General features: G+C 39.8%; 2 protein-coding genes across 2 annotated transcripts in view; both read left to right on the top strand.

Annotated features, from left to right (window-relative positions):
* The first annotated feature begins 6,026 nt into the window (after positions 1-6,026).
* On the top strand, positions 6,027-9,384 carry LOC116787210 (secreted frizzled-related protein 5-like). The gene is made up of 4 exons (XM_032688628.1): positions 6,027-6,313; positions 6,831-7,000; positions 7,890-7,982; positions 9,074-9,384. Exons 1-4 carry the CDS (start codon positions 6,027-6,029, stop codon positions 9,382-9,384), a joined length of 861 nt encoding a protein of 286 aa, XP_032544519.1.
* Positions 9,385-11,091: 1,707 nt separating this feature from the next.
* TUBGCP6 (tubulin gamma complex associated protein 6) overlaps positions 11,092-21,030 on the top strand; it is a 43,474-nt gene continuing 33,535 nt past the window's right edge. The window contains 12 exon segments of the mRNA XM_032687819.1: positions 11,092-11,323; positions 11,741-11,807; positions 13,301-13,435; positions 15,619-15,715; positions 16,385-16,482; positions 16,563-16,667; positions 16,850-16,918; positions 17,568-17,694; positions 18,180-18,245; positions 18,573-18,632; positions 18,928-19,017; positions 20,239-20,345. Coding sequence (XP_032543710.1) covers positions 11,242-11,323; positions 11,741-11,807; positions 13,301-13,435; positions 15,619-15,715; positions 16,385-16,482; positions 16,563-16,667; positions 16,850-16,918; positions 17,568-17,694; positions 18,180-18,245; positions 18,573-18,632; positions 18,928-19,017; positions 20,239-20,345 — 1,103 coding nt within the window. The 5' untranslated portion in view covers positions 11,092-11,241.

Below are 21,030 nucleotides of genomic sequence, written 5' to 3'. Positions count from 1 at the left end.
AGTTGCCAAAAGACTGCAAAAACTGTTCAAGTTTAAAAGAAAGGGGAGGAATTGTGCCTGAAATACATGAAACTACATTTGTCAAATGGTCCTTCTTCCACAGAATTAAATCAGAGCAAAACTAAATTGAAACCAAGTAAAACTGACTGAAAAGTAAGAAGAAAAATAGGTAGTATTAGCCAAAGCAGCAGACCAATACCAATCAAGGGGGAAAAGAAGCCGTAAGAAGTTTAATTTTTTACCTGGGGAAAAACAGAGAAGAGTGGCTGTTACTACTGCCTCTCTGTGGAAGGTGTTCATCTGGTACATGATCAGTAGTGCAAACCCCTAAATTCAGAACGTATTTTGCTCTCAGCTGAAAGCTATCATTTGGAATTTGCTTACCCATGGAGCAAAAACAACGATGCTATTGATCCTGACACACTTCTTATGAAGCAGAATTCCACCTTTTTAACAATAACCATGCCAGCACTTCTTCTTTCAGCCACAGTTAAAGCAAACAGCTTCACACAGCATTTAACCTGCACAGTTTACTGTGAGGCCTGACTTGCAGCACATGGGACATGGCCTAAATGCAATTTCATAAGTGTGCCACCAGTAAGTCAGTACAGGATTTCAGTTCTTCCCCTAAAATCACTTTACGCAATTTGTCCTGTTCTGCAGTGACAAGAATACTGCTGTGCAGGACCTCCAAATGCTGAAAGGGTCAATGAACAATGCCAAAGCCCAGAGTTGTATGCCTGCATTAGCTGCCAGCTGATTAGCAAGTCATCTTATTTTCCTGTGCCCTTTTTACATCCCTGACTGACTCGGCCTACTTAGCAAATGCTACTTACCCAGTGTTTGTAGAGTATTCAGCACTCCAGTGCCTTTGAGTGATACTGTTGGAATCTGTGTAGGTATTTACATGCCTCCTCCCTGCTCTTGCAACATCTGAACACTTGCAGGAGTACAGCGCAGCAGGGTTAAAGCTACCACAGGAAACGTGGCAGAGTCAGAAACTAAGTTTGGGTCACCCAAAGCATTGACTTACTCTTTCATTATTTAAACAAACTTTCCTCTCAGTTAATCAAGTTATAGTAAAAGGGCCAGAGCTCAACATGCCAGAGCAGTGAGCCTGTAACAATTTGCATTACAGATTTATAAGGAAATACAGTATTTCTGTCCTTTAAAAATTAAAGCAATGCTAAAGTATTGCGACAAATAAATTAATGAGGTCTTTTCAAAGGCATCTATGACTCTCTGCTGTTTTACAGATACCATATGTGGCCTAATTATTTTTTTCACAAAGCAAGGGAAACATTATGGAATAAATCCTGCCCTGCAGAGTAAGGATGCTGGTCCAGCAAAGCTTTCATCAGAGTGCGGAACGTCTCTCTGCAGCCTCCTTTGGTGACTCAGGGTGCACAGTTACTAGCTTTGATCTCTGTCTGGAAGCCTTACATCTCTGTAATTGACTCCAGATAAAAATGACTCCAGCCAAATATTGCAACAAATGTTTAGATTAAAACCAAAAATCCCTTCATCTGCGAGTTTGCTCTCAAACCCCTACTTCCTTTGAAGAAAATTTCAATCCTGTTTCTCATTGGGCTTTTGTGGATGTCTCCTGGTTAATGTCTGTCTGTCTCCCTGGTAACAGTCAAAGGAGAAGACACAGAGGTGAGCAGGGACCGAACTCCGGCCACCGTTCCTCTTATCAGGGTCCATCAGCAGGTGTCCCCTGCTCGTATCCAGGAACAATAAATACAGCCTGTGGAATCACCACACAGCTTTCTTCAGAAGTCTCAAAGGGCATTAGCTGGACTCCAGAGTTCGAGACATGAATCTCTCTAAACCCTCAGGTCTTCTATTTTATGCTGCCCCCTCTAAGTGTATCCAGGCACTGCAATTGTCATGATAGTTTGCTAAACTAATTTTTTTTTTTTTACTTTAGCCAGTCTTTATTCAAGCACCCTCTACAGACATATATCACTACAATTAGAAATACCATGCCCCTACCAGTTTTTGTGTAATCTGAATGTTAACTGGTGTGGCAACAGTAAATCACAGTTTACTGAGTTCACAGAAACAATCTGTGTGTATCTATCTGTGTGTTCACAAAAACAATCTGATTTTTTTCCATGACATGTAAATGAGCAACTGAGTGTTTGCAAAAAAGGAGAATCAATGGCACAGCAACGTGAGTGCTGCAGTTTATGCTTCTGCTGAGGAGCCAACATCTGGCTAATCTGAAACTCTCCAAGCAATGCCAATCTACTCTGCATAGTTATTTTTATTATATCCTGCAAGACTCTTGCTAAAAATTATAAATTATAATGACTTGCTGTCAAACCAAGTTCAAAGGTAGCACCTGCTCATGAAGAACATCAAAATAATTGAGCCTGAACAGAAGCACAAAGTCTTTCCCTTGCTTAAAAGTGTCTTGTGTGTGTAGTGAAAAGGATGTCAAACTGATAAATTCCTTAGTAAATGATGACACTTAAAATGGCACAGGATAAGGAATTTGACCCAGTTAACATCATGAACCAAGTGATTTTCTAAAGAGAGAGAAATCAGAAGCTCCTGTAAATGATTCTCTTTCCTGACAGAAGATGGCTATAAAAAATTACTGAATTACGGATAATGCTCTGGCTTCAGATACAGCCCAGTCATAGGTACCCAGTAAAGGCATTTATGCACACTTTTCTCTTGGAACTGGTGACAGTTCTTCAGCCCTTGAGCGAGTTTCATCAATCCTGACAAATGCATAATGTCTTGCATTCATGGGTGAATGGCTACTTCAGTCTAAACAGCAAGGAATCAAGAAGAAACAGAAGCAAAGCATATGTCTCACCATTGTTCTGGTGGCAAAACCATAGAGCTTCCTCCACATTCCTGAATCTTCCAGGTTCTCCACTGAAGCACCATGCCAGACGAGGCCAAGCAGTAGCGTGTAGCTCCTTTCTGACCCTCCTACATGGCTGGGCTCTCCACCTCCAAAGCTACCTCTGTACTCACATGGAAAAAAGTTATTTTCTTTAGCATTACAAAATGATGATCTACCAAAAGTTGGTTCTCCAAAAGATATCGAAAGATATCCAAAAGATATCCAAAAGATCATCGAAAGATATAGCCTTTGAGGCACAGCTGAGGCTAAAAGAAACCTTAAGGCATCGTTCTGCTCTGGCTCAAAAATTACCTACCTACTGCAAAGCCCTGGCAGGAAACTGACTCAGAGGTACACGATTATTTATTTCTAAGACAGTTCCTATGGAGACTAAGTTTGCCAGGATAGGTATTAGCTCTTATTAGATCATTTTGGTATCACACATTCTCATTATGCCTGACTCTGTTTTGTCAATCAGTGGTGGCTCAGGGGGACCTCTCAAAATCAGACCCACTGACTCACAAGCCAGCACACATGGTCTTGGGTACAGCCAGAGCTTGGCCTGGCACAGGCCTGGCACTGGGCAGTTGTAAGGCACTCCAGTGGGAAGGGGCACAGCAACCCTCCTCCTGCAGAGCAGCACCAAGGGCACTGCTAGAGACACAGTAAACCCTTATTATCTGGAGTAACAGGGTTAAGTCAGGTTTTAGGATCAGTCAGGTTTTCTTCTAGGTTGTGAGACAGTCACAGAGAAAAACAGAGAGAAAAGTGTCTAAATATCTGAGACCAAATGCTCTTTCTTACTCTACATTCTATATTGAGAAATGTGCATGTAATACCATGCCCCACATGTAACAGGTTTCCTTCACCAGAGATCTTACCACCTACTTTCAGACTGCAATTGGATGAGAGAAGTATTACAGAAGAATACTATTACACACAGAGAGGAATTTGATTAATTTCAGAAAGTTATGACTTAGTAAAGACATCAGCAATATGGATAGGTGCAGAAGCCTGCTGGATAAGGGTGGCACTCATACACGGAGTCCAGTTTCACTCCCGTTGCTGAACGCCAAAGAGACACGTCGAGGAGAGAGATATCGAGGTGTCTGCAAGACATGTCAGCTGAGCTCTGTGGATGGGGTAGAGGTGCCTCTGCATGGCAGGTGAAGCCTATGGTTTTGCTCTGAGCACATGTGGGAGCCAGATGGCACTAGGAATGTTCAAAGAGGCTGCACAGTTGGCTTGTCCTGCAGACTTGCCCTCTCCTGGTGCTGAGCAGCTTTGTGCTGTCATTTCACTGCAACGTGGTGGCAACGGCAGCTCTGTGCAAGTGTGGCCCCCAGAGATACCTGAACAGATTTAGCAAGAATGTTACTTTTACTGACTTTTAGTAATGCTTTTTAACTTCTTAAGGAATACACGGAGAACCTGGCAAAAGGATGTTAATTTCAGGCCTAAATCAGCCTGGTTAGGTGTTCAGTTCTTTTGCTTTGTGATAAGACAATGGATACAGAGAACCCACATTTACTGGAAAAAAACTCACCAATCTGGCAACAAAATATGACAAGAAAAACTCACATTTCTTTAAAATACGTTTTTAGTTCCTGGGCCTTTGCATGCTGTAATTTTTTTCCTCACTTATTTAAACAGATACAGTAATTTTCCCAGTAGCTTAGAGTAAAGAAGATCGCTAAGGAGGAATCAGTGGGGGGTTGTCATTGGTTTCAAAGATATGAAGATTAATTAGCCTAAAATTTAGGTATAAACACGTAAATTATATGCAACATATTGTTTAAGCTTGCTGCATCTCAGTAAAAGCACAAAAAGCTACTGTTTCTGAAAAACATCTTTCAATCAAGCATCAGTAACACTAGATGATACACTACTATGAACATACTTATTTTAGCCTTATAATGAAGCCAGATATTTTGCATTAGATATTATTAGTTGCTCAGAATTTACGCTAAAAAATCATGTAATCAGATGTGGAAATAAAAATTAACATTCACTAGTTGGAAAAACTCTTTTAATCAAATTAAAAATTTCCACAAAAATTTTTTTTTAGATCTTTAACTTTTAACACTACTCTGACTTTCCTGTTCATAATAGGTAAGCTACACATTACTCAGACTCTCACTTTAACTGGTTCCCAGCTTCTCTATAATGAAGAGCTGTCTATCACTACTATACCAACAGTAATGAGGTGCTCAGCAGTAATTCTGTTACTTTTAACTTAGTGAATTTAATACCTTTTTTTTGTGCTATGAACAGGAAAAGTACACACCTGGCATAATTTGCTTTCATACGCCATAATGTAATTATAATTTATTAATAAACAGATTAAATGCCTCATTATTTGAGCAGTTTTAAAAGTGTAACCGGCTTCATTTGAAACAATAAAAATGTTTCTCTGTATGTGTACTGCCTTTTCACTCTGAATAAATACTGATGGCCAGCAAATTCCTGCCCATATTGATGGTCCTACAAATTCAATTCTGTATTTTCAGGTGCCTATTGAAATTAATAGAAGTTAGGATCTTTAGCATATAACAGAATAGGGATCAAAATTTCCAAGCAAAATACTTGCCTTATAGCGGAAGACTGTTTCTTTTTTAGTGCTTGACCAAAGAAAGTACCTCTTCTACATTGTGAAACAGTGAAAGAGACATGGGCAATTAGCACAAGTAAAACATTTTCACTCGATAAGTCAATCTGGGCTGGTTTTTTCTGCCATGTCAACAGTGTCTGAAAACAAAGGAGACACAGCAGCCCCAGGAGACAGCTTGTCTGCCCAACTCTTTTTCTGGATGATCTCTTAATTTGTTTTAGAAAGTACATAGCAAGCCTTACAGGTGTCAAAATTTAATATGCTACATAGCATGCTGCAGCCACTGACGCCGTGGGACGTGTGAAAGGCTATACCAAATCAGTGTACTTAGGGAACATACTTCTATACTTTGTGTCCACCTCCCCGCCTGTCACAACAATCTCTTGATTAGGCAATAAGACCTGGTCTTGTCTCAAGTGATTTGATAAGCAGTTGATAACCAACAGTTCATTAAGCTCTTGGGATATATAAGCCACTAGGTTTTCAGAGTGCCTCTGCACTTGGGGGGTTTGACAGCTCCCTGCTCAGCAGCCCAGGAGTCACAGGAAGATGTTATTGACTGCAAAAATATTTGTTTTTGCTGTGAATGGTTTCCTAAGAGCGGCAACAGGCTTTGACATTGGATTATCCACAAAATGTGTAGCGATACCCAAGGAGATGGGCATGTGCCACAAGATTGGATACTCTGAAATGAGGCTTCCCAACCTGATGGGACACACAAGCATGGCAGAGGTTATCCTAAAATCCACCACCTGGCAGCACCTTGTACACACAGACTGTCACTCTCACGTGAGGATGTTCCTGTGCTCCCTGTTTGCACCCATCTGTTTAGATACGTAAGTACCACAGCACAGTACAATACAGGGATGAAATGAAGTGCATGTTTATCATAATCTAAAAGCAATCTCCACATTTTCTGAAGTAATTCTATTAGCTTTTTTATATTCATCAGAAAAAAGGTACTGAAATCTTGTACCACTTCCGCCTTTAGTTTGCTTTTGGAACATGAATGCTGTTGTCAAAGGATACCATGTTTTATTCTGTTACAGCTGAAATTTATTCTTATTCATTTACGGTTGAAGCACCTATCGTGAATAGAATCAGGTTCATACTGAAGCTTTTCTCAGGTTGTCATAAAGACATTTTAAAAATCATAACTTAATGCTCAGTCCAGTCCATATGCAGACAACTTACTTGCATAGTTTGCACAGCTGCTGCTTCTGGATTTATATTATTATTGAAGGATGTTAAATATCAGTGAAGACGATGTACTTTGCACAGGAGTCACTGTTGCAACGTTTTCTGTTATCACTGCGTGAGTTTGACTCAGCCTGGTATTTCCTCTGGCGACAGGTTTATCCATCCTTGTAGGAGTATGTGTGTTGCTGTCCGTGACAGCTGTGCCCTCGTGCTCCTCTGCCATGGACACCCCTGGCCTGACAGTCTGGACTGCGATCGATTCCCTGCCGATGAGGACATGTGCCTGGCCTCTGTTACTAAGGAATATAAACACTTGCACAAAGGTAGTTTGAAGATGGCAGAGGGAAGGGTGGCCTCCCTCTGTTCTGGGAATCAAGGAGATACAAGGGACACTGTTACCAGACAACCTGTGATTTCGTAAATGGAATTGTGTCTACCTTTGCTGCTTCACCTGTTCATGCAGATGGACAGGGAAGTGCTGGTATTTGCAGTGTAAGCTGCAGCAGATCTCAGATGATGGAAATCAGCATTACTTCAAAAAAGAAAAGTGCAGTAGACCATGCTTAGATAGAGGAGGAAGGCAATTATGACCTGGTACAGCTATGGGCAGTAACATACCCACTGCAGCCCACTGTGTTTGAATTATTTTAAGGTCTCTTTATGGACTTATCAATGGCCCTTATCACAGATAAATTTATGTATACAATGAGTTGGTTCTCAGATCAGCTTAGAAAAATTGGGAATACTCAGGGAAACCTGAGTTATCATTGCATTAATGTTCAAATCTTCAAATGTATTAGGGTTTTATTAACTTCTATGGAAAACAATAGGAATCAGTTGCTGCTAGGACACCCAAATTCATACATTCACAACCCTAGCACAGCTGCACCGAGTCACTGATAGAATCAGCCACCTAAACCCTTTCCCACCCACTCTAGCTGTGTTAAAAATAATTCTGTATTTGTTACTTTATCTGTTGCTGATAATTGAGCTTGTCAGTCTGAAAAATGACTGAATATGCATGGAAAATGAAACTCCATTTCATCTCTAGCCATGTTTTCAGAGAAGTGTGTTGATTTTTACCTATTATCACTGGTCAGTTGTGTATTTTGTCTGTCATCCCTGTGGTTAAACAGTGGGCTCTCAGCTTTGACAGCAGAAAACTAAAATTATTCTAAAATATAACAATGAGAATTTGTAATTTCATACCAGTCTTACCAAGGCCTGCCTGTCAGACCTGCCCGGCAGTGGAAGAATTCTTTACTCACAGAGGAGTTCTTGAAGTTTTCTGTGACAGTAACTTTGGTAAGTCCTTGCTAATACAGCTGCTGTTAAAAAGACTAACAACCTTTCTTCCAAATGCTTTAAAAGTAGGATTAAAATAAGTAACAGTTTCTGCTGGGATTTCAAAGGATTAAGAGTTTGGCTGCAGATTTAACTTTAGTTGTTTTTCAGAATATGCTCCTTCTCATCAAAATACAAGGAGGATTTATTTTGCGTGAAAGATTTATTAATGATCTAGTTTGCAACCACATATCTCTTCTATTCTGGTTTAGTTGGCTACATTGCAGTACAACATGCTTTATGGAAAGTATTTCTGTCAAAAGCAGACAAATAAGTAAGTTTGCCTTTTATTACTGGTTAAATTCAAAGTAAATCTTTGGTGTTTTACATGCGAACAGTGTATCCTCATTACTTGTGTGCATGAGTTTTTTGTGATACATGGCTTACTGAAAAGGAGACTCAGAAAATCACATCAGTAAAAGAAATTCTTACTGCATGTTGTCTTATTGGAGTGACAAGTGAGTGGAGTTTCCCCTAGAGACTTCCTGCAAAACCCTTTATGTCAGTGCAGAGACCCTCAGTGACTTTGGCTGGCATTAGATCAAGCACTGTAGAGAAATTTCATACTAAAAAGTGTTAGTGGAGTCAAATGAGGTAGGTAGATGCCTATAATGAAAAGGGAATATCTAAAAGGGTGGCATCAGCAAACATTACTAGCTTTTTGCCAAGCGGTTTCCAACCTGGACAAAGTGAGTTTCAGGAGAATTGCTTGGGCAAACTGGACAGCCTTGTGATACAAGAACAACACCAACAGCTTAGAATATGTAATTACACAAAAAGTCTGACACACACGGTGATGGTAAAAACACATTACTCACTTTCATGAAAATATTTTTTTCCTAGTTACTTAATTCAATGTAAAAAACTCATTTACTACATACTCTTTATTTTTCAAAAATGTTTTAAACTTTATACTGCTGCTGGAGAAGGCCTCACCATAGTCTATCAGCGTAAATTATGATTGTATTTTTAAGTAATCATCCTTCTTTCATTGACAATGTTTCCTTCTGCATTTGAGAGATGGAATGACTCATGTTTCCTTTTTTCCTTAGCAGTGAAAGTAAAGCTGTCCAAGAGGAGAACAGTATTTGATGACCAAGAGTATAACATTGAATGCCAAGTGGAATTCATTACCCAGGGCTCACTCTTGCCTTATGAAACTCAGAGTATGGTACGACAGTGGCTGCTAATTAATGAAAAATGCACCCAGAGGATGACTCCAACCCATCGGCCCATGGTGTATCTCCTTGTGGGGAATATTGAAGAGGGCATCATTTTAGTAAAACAGGTTTATCATTGGCAGAGGAAGGACTCCCAGCTGACTTTGGCCACTCAGAAGTGGAGATACCATAAATGCTTGTAAATATTTATCATATTATTTGTAAAAAGATTATTATATTTCTCATGGTAAACCTATTTTGTAAATAGGAGTGTATTATAAGTGGAACGTAAAGCTTTAATTTCCTTTTAAATTGTATTATAAGTTGAACTTTAACTCCAGTTAAAGGCTTCCTTTCTGCAGAGTTACAGCCACTCACATCAAGTTTGAACTTGGACAGCCATGGATAAATGTTTCTTTGAGTTATGGTAAAAAAAAATCATAATGTGTGCAAAACTGGCATAAACTAGTTTTAATCCAGCTGACTACTTTTCATGTATTTTTCCATACTACCCACTCTACCATTTTCTCTAGTTATCTAAACCTTCCCTTGCTTAATGTTTCATGAGTCCATCTCATTTTCTCCCGTTGGAGTATTTTGAAAGGAGGCAGCCCCCTGCTGGTCGCCTTTGCCGGATGGAATAAAGAGGAATATGTAAATATGGTATGATTGGTCCCAGCCACAAGAAGATTTGGTTACTGGGCATCATTTCAGAATGACAGAACTGTCATGCACTTCAGAATGACAGAGCTGACAGCATCCCAGAGGTAACACCTGAGAGCATAGGATAAATGCAGATCACGAAACATTTTTATTCTTGTGTGACCATCTTGAACATAACATGCTTCAACTGGAATAAATCAGATCCTCACTACTGAAAAGTCCCTTTCATTTTTAGACACATAACAAAAGTCAACGTATAAACTTTACCAGTTGGCCAGGTGGTCTGCAGGGAACTAATGAAGTGACAATATTAAAAAAAAAAAAAAAAAAAAAAGTGAAATACTGCAGTGGCCACTTGATTATCAGTACAATACACTAACATTGGAAGCTACACGAAGATGGACAGAATTTTACTTAGTTTTATAGATGTGTATAATAAACACAATAACATGTAATTGATAATACATAAATTAGAAACTATTTCAGTAATACAGCATCTATTACGGCCATATTTTCTTGAAACACATACAGGGAAAGTTTACAGGCAATAAATTTCTAGAAGTCGCACCTGTAATGATCTGGGTTCCCCATGTGTTCCCCAGAAGTTCAGGTTTGTATCAGGTTATCAGGTCTGACAGCACCTGTTCCATCACTTTCTACCATGAACTGGGAAAACAGTAGAAACTGAGGAAGAAGTGTTTACAGGTCAGTGTTTACAGGAGGCTCTCGCTGCCCTACACACCCGTGCCGGCTCGGATGGGCCGGGCAGGCACCAGAGCCGGGCCCGGGCGTGCGGGAGGCGGAGCTCGGGCTGACCACGTTCCCGTCACTCTGCTGAAATGGAGCAGTAAATCCCTTTCGTTCAGGTTCTTACTTTATTTCTCCCTACGTCAGGAGACACCACACAGCCAGGGGCTATGGGATGTTTAGCTCTTGGCTCAGTTCCACACTAAAACCCTTAGAGCGGTCGGACTCCCCCGGCCACGACCCGCCCGACCCCGCAGGCACCTCCGGCCGCGCCACGCCCCTGTCCCGCTGTGCAGGAGTGACGCGCACGGCGGCGCCGGCGGAAATCCCACACCGCGATTTAAAGTGCGCTCCCGGCACACCCGGGGCGGCAGCGGGGTGGGAGCTCCCACAGGCGATCCCACCGCCGGGCTGCGGCCGCGTGCCTGGGACGCGCCGCCCTCTCGCTTTTGGAAGCCACAAGTCGGCCGCGAGTAGCGGAGCGGGCCCGTGGCCCAGGGAACTGCGGCCTCCGGGGCTCGGGTGCGGCGGCCCCGCTGCCGGCACTGCCCTCGCACCCGCTGTCCGCTCGTCGGCCTCTTCATCTCTCTTCAGTGCCTCGCTCGGGTTTTAAACGGGGCAGATCCGTGTAGTTGTTCTGTCCGTGGTGTATGAGGTCTGTTGTTCGTACTCTGTGGCTTTGTAACGCGAGCTTTCACAGGCAGCTGTTTGGCTTCGCCCCAGCCGAGACTGGTAAGTCGGTGTGCGATGGGGGGAGGAGGCCTGTGTTCAGAGCCCCACCTGACTTGTGAGGCTCTGAGTGGGTAGGGGGGCTTGGGAAGGTGGCCTGTACTCCCTTCACCCGCACCAGGAATGCCAGCGCCCGCTCGGGTAATGGTGAATCCTGCCTGCCTGCATCCAATTTCCAGGTCGATGCCATCAGCTTTGCACTGCTGCCTTGCTCCTCAGTTGTGTCAAAATCTGAGTCCTAAATGTTTTTCTTTGATTTCGTTCTGTAAGTGCAAAGTCTAAAGTGCAAAACTGTCATGTAAGCAGATATGCTCTGTAGTTACATTCTCACTAACTAGTATAATACTAACTGTTTTAAGATTAAGTTTACTTCTGGGCTGAAATATGTGTCTTGGGATTTTTGTTTTGCTCAGTCTGTAGCAATGGCTTCAGGAACAGTGCTGATTTATGATGAGGAGATGACCACTCACAAACTACTTTGGAGTGAGTAAGTCAATGCTGTTCTTTTTATGAATAGATTCTTACTAGGACTTGTGAGAAAAGTACCAGCTAAATGCGTTTTTTGTAAACGTAATAGGGAATACCTAGTGATAGGTATTCTCCTTTTGGAGAAGAAAATTTATTTTACTCGCAATTTGTATCTAGATAATTGATATGGTTTGAAGCTGGCTCCCTGCCAAGTCTCCAAACCTTACCACCAGAAGCCCCCCCCCCCCCCCAAAAAAACCTCAGGGAGAAGAGGGAGAGGAAAAAAAAACCAACCAACTAAGAAAACCCGAAACAAGAGAGAGAGACAGCTAAAGTGATATATATAAATATATTTACACTTATGTTACAATTGAAATATATACACAATTTAAAAATATATAGAATTTCACAAGGGAAGGGGAAGGGGGATGGGAAAGGGAACAAAACCAAAATAATATATATATATATATATATATATATATATATATATATATATATATATATATATATATCCCAATCAGTAGCCTGAGATCTAGTAACTAAGAGTTAGCAAAGAAAATATCCCACCACTCTCCTTGGGACAACCGAGAGTCGCTCCGGTACGATCGCCGGCAACCTCCGCCTCCCAAGGTCGACAAGGCCCTACCAGGCCTCGCTCCCCAAACACGGCAGACTCAACAGCAGGGAACCTGCACCTCCAAGCCGCCGGAAGGAAAGAGAGCGAAGGCCTCTCCTCCTTTCTTCTTATAATCTGGCTTACGTAAAAATCGTAGGGAATACTGGGTAAATCTGGACCCTTCCTTGGTTACAAACTGGTCACCAAGGAAGGCCTAGCCCAAACCACCACAATAATGTAATGATAATCTGAAGCTGGATTTGAGAAGCTGTAGCCTCCAGACTGGGAGGCCTTAATAAGAAGCATTAGCATGAGGCATCTGAGTAGGCCCCTAAATTAAGTATTTTAAACTAATTAAATTGTTTATAAAGCTAAAGTATTATTGATCTTGGAAAAAGTATGTAGGTACACTCACTCAGCTGAAATCTGTCAATTAAATTCAGTTAGAAATTGGTATATGCCACTTGAATTTATGTAAATTAGACCGATTCCTTTGCAGTGCTCAGGGTAACAATCCGTTGTTTTCTTCTCTTCCAAACCTGCTTCTCCTCTGTTCACTTTCACTTTAATCTACAGCTTTTAATTTCAGCATTCCCATGTCTGTAGTTAAGCATTGCAACTTTCAGCAGTGGGAGAGGAAACAATAAAATGATGCTATTATATAGGTTGGCTTTTTTTAAAGAACTGGTTTTTTCCTTACATATTTTAGAATAAATTTCTAACTTGGTTCCAAAAAAAAGCGTTTGAAGATTTTATTTTTCTTTTACTCTCACATGTCCATCTTTGAGGGTAATGAATCTTCTTACAATGGGGAGTTGAAAGCGAAGCTTTATGAAGTGTATTTGTTAGCTGGGCTTGTATGATATTATAGTAATATGATTATTGCTTATTTTCAGTCCTGTTTGTGATATTGAAGTGCCAGAAAGACTTTCATCCTCCTATGAGCAGCTTAAATGTTACCACCTTGTGGAAAGATGTGTCCATGTGCCTGCCAGAGAAGGAAGCGAGGAGGAGATCCTGTTGGTTCACAGGTCTGAAACTTAACTTTCGTTACCATTCAGATTAACTCGATGAAACAGCAGAACTTGTCTGTCCAGGTCATATTTTGATCCATTTGAAAAGGGCTGCTCCAAAATTCAATGACTTCCATTGATTTCAATGGAAAATGTGTCACACTGAAAATTAGTTGAATAATGTTGAGTATGGTGTAGGTGCTGAATTATGAATCTGCTATCCCACTAAATGCCCATTCTCACTCTTTGGGATCTTAGGCAACGAATGCTCATTTATACATAGGAATAGAAGTAAACTAAAAAAACTGGGACAAGACCTTGAAAAGTGTAGAAAAATGGGTATTTCTTCAGAAAGATAATAACCTCTTCTTTCTTAAGCATCTTTGAGATAAAATGGACCAAACAGAAATACTTTGCAGCTAATTCTATGCAGAGGTGGATGTCGGAGGAACAGCAGCCAGCCTGTTCTGGGCAGTTATGGCAATGAAATCTGCTCTGGCACTTGTCACCTTGGTGTGACGGTTCTGCAGCCAGCTGCAGATGATTCTGCATGTTGCTTATGTGCTCATTTGCCCTTGTCAGGGAGTGGCAAGGGCAGCCTTTTCCAAAAGGCAAGGGATATGGAGCAGAGTGTGATGACAGAGCAGGCAGAGGCAATAGCTTTGAGGACAAAGCCACAATCCCACAATACCCAGCACAGATCCAGCAGTGGTACCTGGATTCAGCCATGAGTTTAGTCTGCCCAGCGAGGCCATAGTGACACGGCAGGTTTGAAGTCAAGCTGGAGAGTCAGTGCACAGGTCAGGGTCCAGGTCCAGATTAATGGGTTGCGTGGCCAAACACAGACTTTGCTACACAACACAGCTGCAGTGTAGCCAAGAACAAGAGCCTTATCTTGGAAACAAGAGCCAAGGGAAGGAAGAGCAGCATCTGCTGAGGCTTCTTAGCAGAGCTGTTTGGAGGTTGCCTCTGCTGACATTCCTTCTAGTGCTCTCTCTCAAGGTGACCAGCTGTACTGTCTCTGCTTGATCTGGACACAGCAGCCAAACCCCAGGAGGGAAGGGATGCACTCAGGGCCCTGACACCTATGAACAGGACCATAGCTTGATCCTAAGTCATTCTTGAATTTTCAGGTTCCAAAACAGTATCTCTTCTAAAAAACATGCTTGTTAGACTGCAATTAGTGCTGTGTACCAATATAATTTATTTTCATGGTAAATACACTGCTGATTGGGTATGGAAGAGGCTTGATCACTATTTTCAGTTGATTTGCTCCTACTAGATGACTGCAGCAAATCACTTCACTGTCTTGGTTTACATAGGTAAGGTAGAGATAATAGAGCTCTTTCCTCTCTAAAACACTTTTAGATCAAAACAAATGTATAACTCTTCTAGAAATATTTTATTTGTGCTCACAGTTAGTTATGAGGTTGCTGCTGAAGTTAAACTAGTAATTAGGTAGTTACTCATGTTCATATGGTTTTGTTCCTGTTAATACCTTTGTTTTGAAGCAACTGTTTATTTCCATTAGGCTGCACTAGCATGTCTCATTTTTTTGTGAAATTCTGGCTACTTTGGTGTTATCCACCTAGAGGAATGCATATATGGATTAGGTCACAGATGGGATGCCATCAGCCTCCATTTCCAGCTCACTACAGAAAGGCAGGAGATCAGTGACAGAGAATTAGGGGAACATTGATGTTAGTGCCTTAGTACTTACTGCACTCTTGAACCAGTGAAAAGAGGGAGTTAGTAGACACCTAATAAGGGATTCACTCAAAAGTTAGTTTTTCACAGAACAAGACAGAACTAGATGCATATTCTCAGAGTTGTAATTCACACTCTGATGACTGTCAAAATCAAAGTTCTTGTTGAGATGGTGTATATATGTAGCATGGATTACAAAATAGATTGCTGTGTGATGAACAAAGAGTCTTTTTTTGAAAGCAAGACTCTTACCACTGAAAAAGAGAGAAAAATGTTGTACTCCTAAGACATTCAAGAACCTTTGCTGTCATAGAGCTCCTTATTTTTTTCACTATATCCTACATCTAGCATTCCAGAGTACCTGTTGGACTCCTGAAGCCTCACAGAAAGCCCATTTTAACATATACTCTGTTACTTCTTGTTACATTCTACATTAAAAAAAAAAATTCTCGTTGCATAGTTAAGTGTTGTGTTAATCTCTCTCTCCTCTGCAGTTCAGAGCACTTGGAAGTGGCAAAAAGCACTCAGACAATGAATGAGGAGGAGCTGAAAAGAGTCTCTGAAAACTATGATGCTTTTTTCTTTCATCCGGTGTGTAAATTAAACTGCTTCCTCTCTTGGGAGTTACAAGTATTTGTGTTATCGCATCTGAGTGACACTAAGATGTCAAGTAGGGGAAAATTGGCAATACAATTTTTGCTATTTAGTCTCACATTTATTTATGATGTTATTGTTATATGTTTCAAGTTTAGTATAATGCTGTAATTTAAATTGGTTAAGTATCCTGTCATCTATTCTGTAATTGTATCATGCCAGTATAGTGCACTACTCAAATTTTAGCTCTATTTTTGTCACTTAATGTCACTGTAGACCATTAGTGACCTGTTAATCACATTTTGGTAACAATTGCTCTTAAATGTTGTGCCAAGTAATGAAGATGAAGTCTTTTGTGTTTTGTTTCTGTGTGGTTTTGTTTCTTATTTTCAAAGATGCCATATTAGTCTGATCAATATGTCCATCTCATGTTTCTTAACTGCTCCACAGAGAACATCCTTATAAAGGTTATGGTGATCACAGGTAATCCTAATGGAAAGCACATTGGAACCTGTGTTGTAAAGTCCTGTTTCAACTGTCCTCATACAGTTTCAGTTGGGTAGAATTATGTCAAGACAATTCACTGTTGGGATGCTAAAGCATGTGATGTGTGATTAGTTTAAGTTGATGAGTAATTGATGACAACTATGAGTTTCTCTTTTTCAGAACACTTACCGCTGTGCCAGACTAGCAGTAGGAGCAACTTTGCAGCTGGTGGACACTGTGATGTCAGGAAAAGGGCGCAATGGAATGGCATTAGTAAGGTAGGAAAATGTGTGAGAAAGTTTTCACTTCTTGGCAGAGTTTCTTTCGTTGTTATTAACTTTATAAAACTTTGGTTCAGACCTCCAGGTCACCACAGCCAGAAAAATGCAGCTAATGGGTTCTGTTTGTTCAACAATGTTGCTATTGCAGCAGAATATGCAAAACTGAAATATGGTCTACAGAGGTAAGTGCATGGTTGACTCTAGAGAAGCCTTTCATATGCAAGTAACAGTTTGACATTATACTGGTTTAGATTATTGTCTAGAGTGTTCCTTTTGGTTCGGAGAAACATTTTTCATATGTACCTTTTGTTGATTAAGATGCTGTGGTTCTTCCACTGAAGGTTTTCTTTTGTTTTCTATACAGAATCCTAATTGTTGACTGGGATGTGCATCATGGGCAAGGAACTCAGTATATATTTGAAGAGGATCCAAGGTTTGAAAATTTGTATATTTCATTTTTTTTAATGTTAGCTGTTTAAAGATTGTTTTGCCTCTGTAGCAAATAAGATTTTTTTTAAACTTCTAAAACTAAAATCTTGCAAAACATTTGCTTTGCTATTTTAGTCACTCTGGTTTTTTACTTGTTATAAAATAGAGGGAAAAATTTAAAATCCAGTAGAACAGATTTACATTTTTTTAAAGAATAACAAACATAAAATGAGCAATATGATTACCTTGATTTGCCAGTACTCAGGTAATATATGAGTACTCTCTGTATTCAGGAATCTCTCAGATAAAGTCTTCAAGTAGTAGTTGGATAAAATATGTGGGCTTTATATTATTTTTGGAAAATCCACGTAAGCAGGTTCTAGAAACAAGTGTACTGTTCTGAAAATTCCTTGTCTTTGATCTGTATGAAGTGCATGCATATAAGACATTTTTAGCAGGTTACTTTTTAGGTTAATTTTGGCATAGGACCTACTGTACAGATTTTCACAGTCCAAGTCCTTTAAGAGAACTAAGGAGAAAGGACAATTTTATTTTCTTGCTTTCAGGCAATACAGTCACCAGGTTCAGGATATAAAGTCATTTTCAGAATCTTTTTGTCAGATTGGACTTATTTATTTTTTTTTTATTTTCAGCGTTTTGTACTTTTCCTGGCATCGTTACGAACATCAGGAATTCTGGCCATCACTCAAAGAATCTGATTATGATGCTGTGGGTCTGGGAAAAGGAAAAGGTTTTAACATAAATTTGCCTTGGAATAAGGTAAGTATTGTATTGTTTACAGCACAACAAAGCAAGTGTAATAGCTTTGTCTTTCATTCTTTATGGAACACTTTCTGAGAGAGTGCACTGCTTCACTTGCTTGGTAGATGTCTTAGCTGAGTGTACATCCTTCCTGTCAGTGGAATGTCTGAAATGTGGCTCAGAATGTGATAACATTTAAAAAATAGAAGGGAGAGAAAAACTTACACATCCATTTTTACTTGAATATCTTGCCTAGCCATCAAATTGGAAAGTGTTTCAGGAGATGGTTACATCCATTCTTGTTTAGCAGAGAACTGAAGCTTATTCTTAAGATTAAGAATGGTGGATATTTATGTACTTCACTTAAATGGAGTTTATTTTACAGGACTTAGTAAGATTCCTTAATCTTTAGCTTTTACTATCTTTCCCTAAAGTCTTGAAGAACCATAGAAAATTTGTCATTCCAACAGGAAAATATAACCAGTGTTTCTCATATTTTTCAGATTGGGATGGGAAATTCAGATTATCTTGCTGCATTTTTCCATGTATTGCTTCCAGTGGCTTTTGAGGTAATTTTTTTCTGCCAAAGACCGCTTCCTAAGTGCTTCTTAAGCAGTACCTGCCAGTAGCAGAGTTAACACATTATTTCTGCTGGTATGATGTCCTGGTGAACTGAATAGTGTTATGGAATTTTAGCTTTTAAATATTCAATATAATGATCTGCAACTTCTCCAGCAGGGATGAAAATAGTGTAAAAGGGTAATTTATTCAAGGAGAACCTTTATTTGTGTTCATATTGTAACTGAAATAACAGTTGATCATGGTACAGTTGAAATCGGTACAAAATTGAAAATAGGACATAAGAATGTGCTATAACTGTCTCTGTTCTATAACAGTTTGATCCTGAACTGGTTATTGTCTCCTCTGGATATGATTCTGGAATTGGAGACCCCGAAGTAAGTAACTTGTGGTTTTTGTGTTGTCAGTCACAAATCTGTTCAGAAAATATTCCTGTCTGTTTAATCTCCTGTGATTGATAAGTGAAATTCAGTTTGATCAAGCTAAAAATACATGTTTGCATCTTTAAGCTGACCCGAGTTCATGAAACACTACGAAAATGTAAAGACAGATTATCCTCTAGATATGTGTATGTATATATACAAGCGTGTGTGTATATATATATATATATGGGTTTCGTACCAATGTTTTTGATTCAGGGTTTCATTTCTTAAAAATTTTTCTTTGCCTTAGGGTCAGATGAATGCCACTCCTGAGGTTTTTGCCCACCTTACCCATTTCCTGATGCAGTTAGCTAATGGAAAGCTGTGTGTCATCCTAGAGGTAAAGACTTTTAAAATGTACTCCCATGGGAAAGGTCTTTGTATAAGAGCCATTTAGAGCAAACTAGAAGCTAAGAAGCAAAATTTCGTAATGAAATAATTCCTGGGTTTTTTTAGTCTTTGTTTTGAGTATCAGGAATGCAAAAATGGCTAAGATTTGGCAGTGCTCTTACATCTTGAACTTTTGAAACAGAGGAGCCATATGCTTATCATTCAAAAAATATCCTTCTCAAATCTGTTCAGTTTTTGTCAACAGTTACTAGTCTACTGCTGTGGAGAGTCCCAAACTCATTAAAATGTATTTAGTGAATAGGCTGCATTACAAATGATTTAAAAAATATGTCTTATTCCAGGAGAGTTTAACCTAAATATATTCTTACTTAATAATGGAGCATTTACAAAATTCTCTTTTTTGATGAAAAGCTTCTATGCAAGCTCTTGAAGAGCTCTTCTATATTCTTTTTTTAAACAATTAAAAATGTTTTCTCCATTTGAAATCTAGATTTGAACTAGATTTTCAGGTAAATAAGTGTGTGGAAATATTGCTGCCAACAAGGTCTCCAAGAGTGAACTGCAAATTAGTTGATTCACTTGACCTCTGTTTTGCATGACCTTTCTTCCACCATCCTTTCCAGCTGGTTATTAGAGATATTTTTGTCTACTAGCTGACGTGCAAATAAGCATCCACTCCTACTACAGATGATGTGACTGCTCCATAGGTAACAGATTGCTTCCTGCATACCACCTAGCAGTCTAAATCCATTTTGTTCTCTAAATTCTGCCAAACCATTAGGCAACCACATCTCAAAAGTGTCAGGCCGTATGAGATTTCTCTTATGCGGACATTTTAGAGGACAGTGATAGCATTTGCCTTCTAAGGAATCTTCCACAAGAATTGTTGAAGATGGCATGTTGCAAATGGGAGTGGAGAAGGCATACATTCCCAGGGTTTTCATGTCAAAGTCATGACTAATTTCTGAAGTTATTTGAACCATGATGAAGTGAGTTGAATCATGAGATGCCAGTGAAGTACAGCAGGTAGCCACTAACTTACTGTTTTCATATTGAAAGTCATTGACTTAGATGTACTTTCATATTATCTTCCGTTTCTGTAAATACAGATATATTTCAAAAGTATAATTTATTTTCTATTATGATATTCAGAGAGATGTTAAAAGTACTTGTCCCTTAGTTGGCACAAATTTATTTTTTTTTTTTTTAGGGTGGATACCACTTGAAATCATTGGCTGAATCAGTCTGCATGACTGTAAAAACTTTGCTTGGAGATCCTGTACCTCAAATAACTGGAGAAATGGCACCTTGTCTAAGGTAAGCATATAAAGAATTCTAGAACAACCCATCCAAGGTACAGTTTTGTATACTTTTCTTTCTGAAATTATTTGAAGTTGTGATATCTTACAGCATAAAACCATAAACCATTTTATCCTTGGGCCTTGTTATCCTGTAGAAATCCATCTCATTGAAGGCTAAGACAATCCTATTGTAATTAAGACAATGCCAATTAGTGACAGCCAGTATGTGGGAAAGTATGCAATTGCAAGGATTAGTTCTTCAGACCCCAGGGCCACTTCAATTGCTGTAGTACAGGAAAAGCTGGAGCTAACCTTTCTCTCATCAGTGAGAGCTGATGCTTTGCAGAGCCAGACTTGATGAATCCTTGTGTTTCTAGAATTTGGAGCATTGGGTGCAAAAGCACTTGAGGGTGTAGAGCTGTACCAAGATAATTAAATTTCAAGTCTAACTTCTTTTTGGAGACACTAAGACTGTGTTAATCTGACCTAGTAAAGCATTCTGAACCTTGGGCCTGAATCAGTCCCACATCACAAAAGTGTCTTTCTCTCTACCTGTCTATACTACCTCCTCCATGTCTCCATGTTCTGTCCTCAGTCTCTCTCCCACTTCAGTAGCTGCCCTGGGCTTTTTCCAGCAGTAATACTCCTCATGCACTTGGGTGGCAGCACCTACCAGTTGGCTGTGTTAGTTAAAACTCGGA

Source organism: Chiroxiphia lanceolata, chromosome 5 (assembly GCF_009829145.1).
Source record: "Chiroxiphia lanceolata isolate bChiLan1 chromosome 5, bChiLan1.pri, whole genome shotgun sequence".
NCBI lineage: Eukaryota > Metazoa > Chordata > Aves > Passeriformes > Pipridae > Chiroxiphia > Chiroxiphia lanceolata.
Note: the sequence above shows the minus strand (reverse complement) of the source record. Positions and strands in the feature narration are given on the sequence as shown.

Coding starts and splice junctions, on each gene's coding strand:
- LOC116787210 (XM_032688628.1), top strand. CDS start 6,027: ATGTTATTGACTGCAAAAATATTTGTTTTTGCTGTGAATGGTTTCCTA. Junction 6,314..6,830: donor GCACCCATCTGTTTAGATAC/GTAAGTACCACA, acceptor CTCTGGCGACAG/GTTTATCCATCCTTGTAGGA. Junction 7,983..9,073: donor TTTCTGTGACAGTAACTTTG/GTAAGTCCTTGC, acceptor TTTTTTCCTTAG/CAGTGAAAGTAAAGCTGTCC.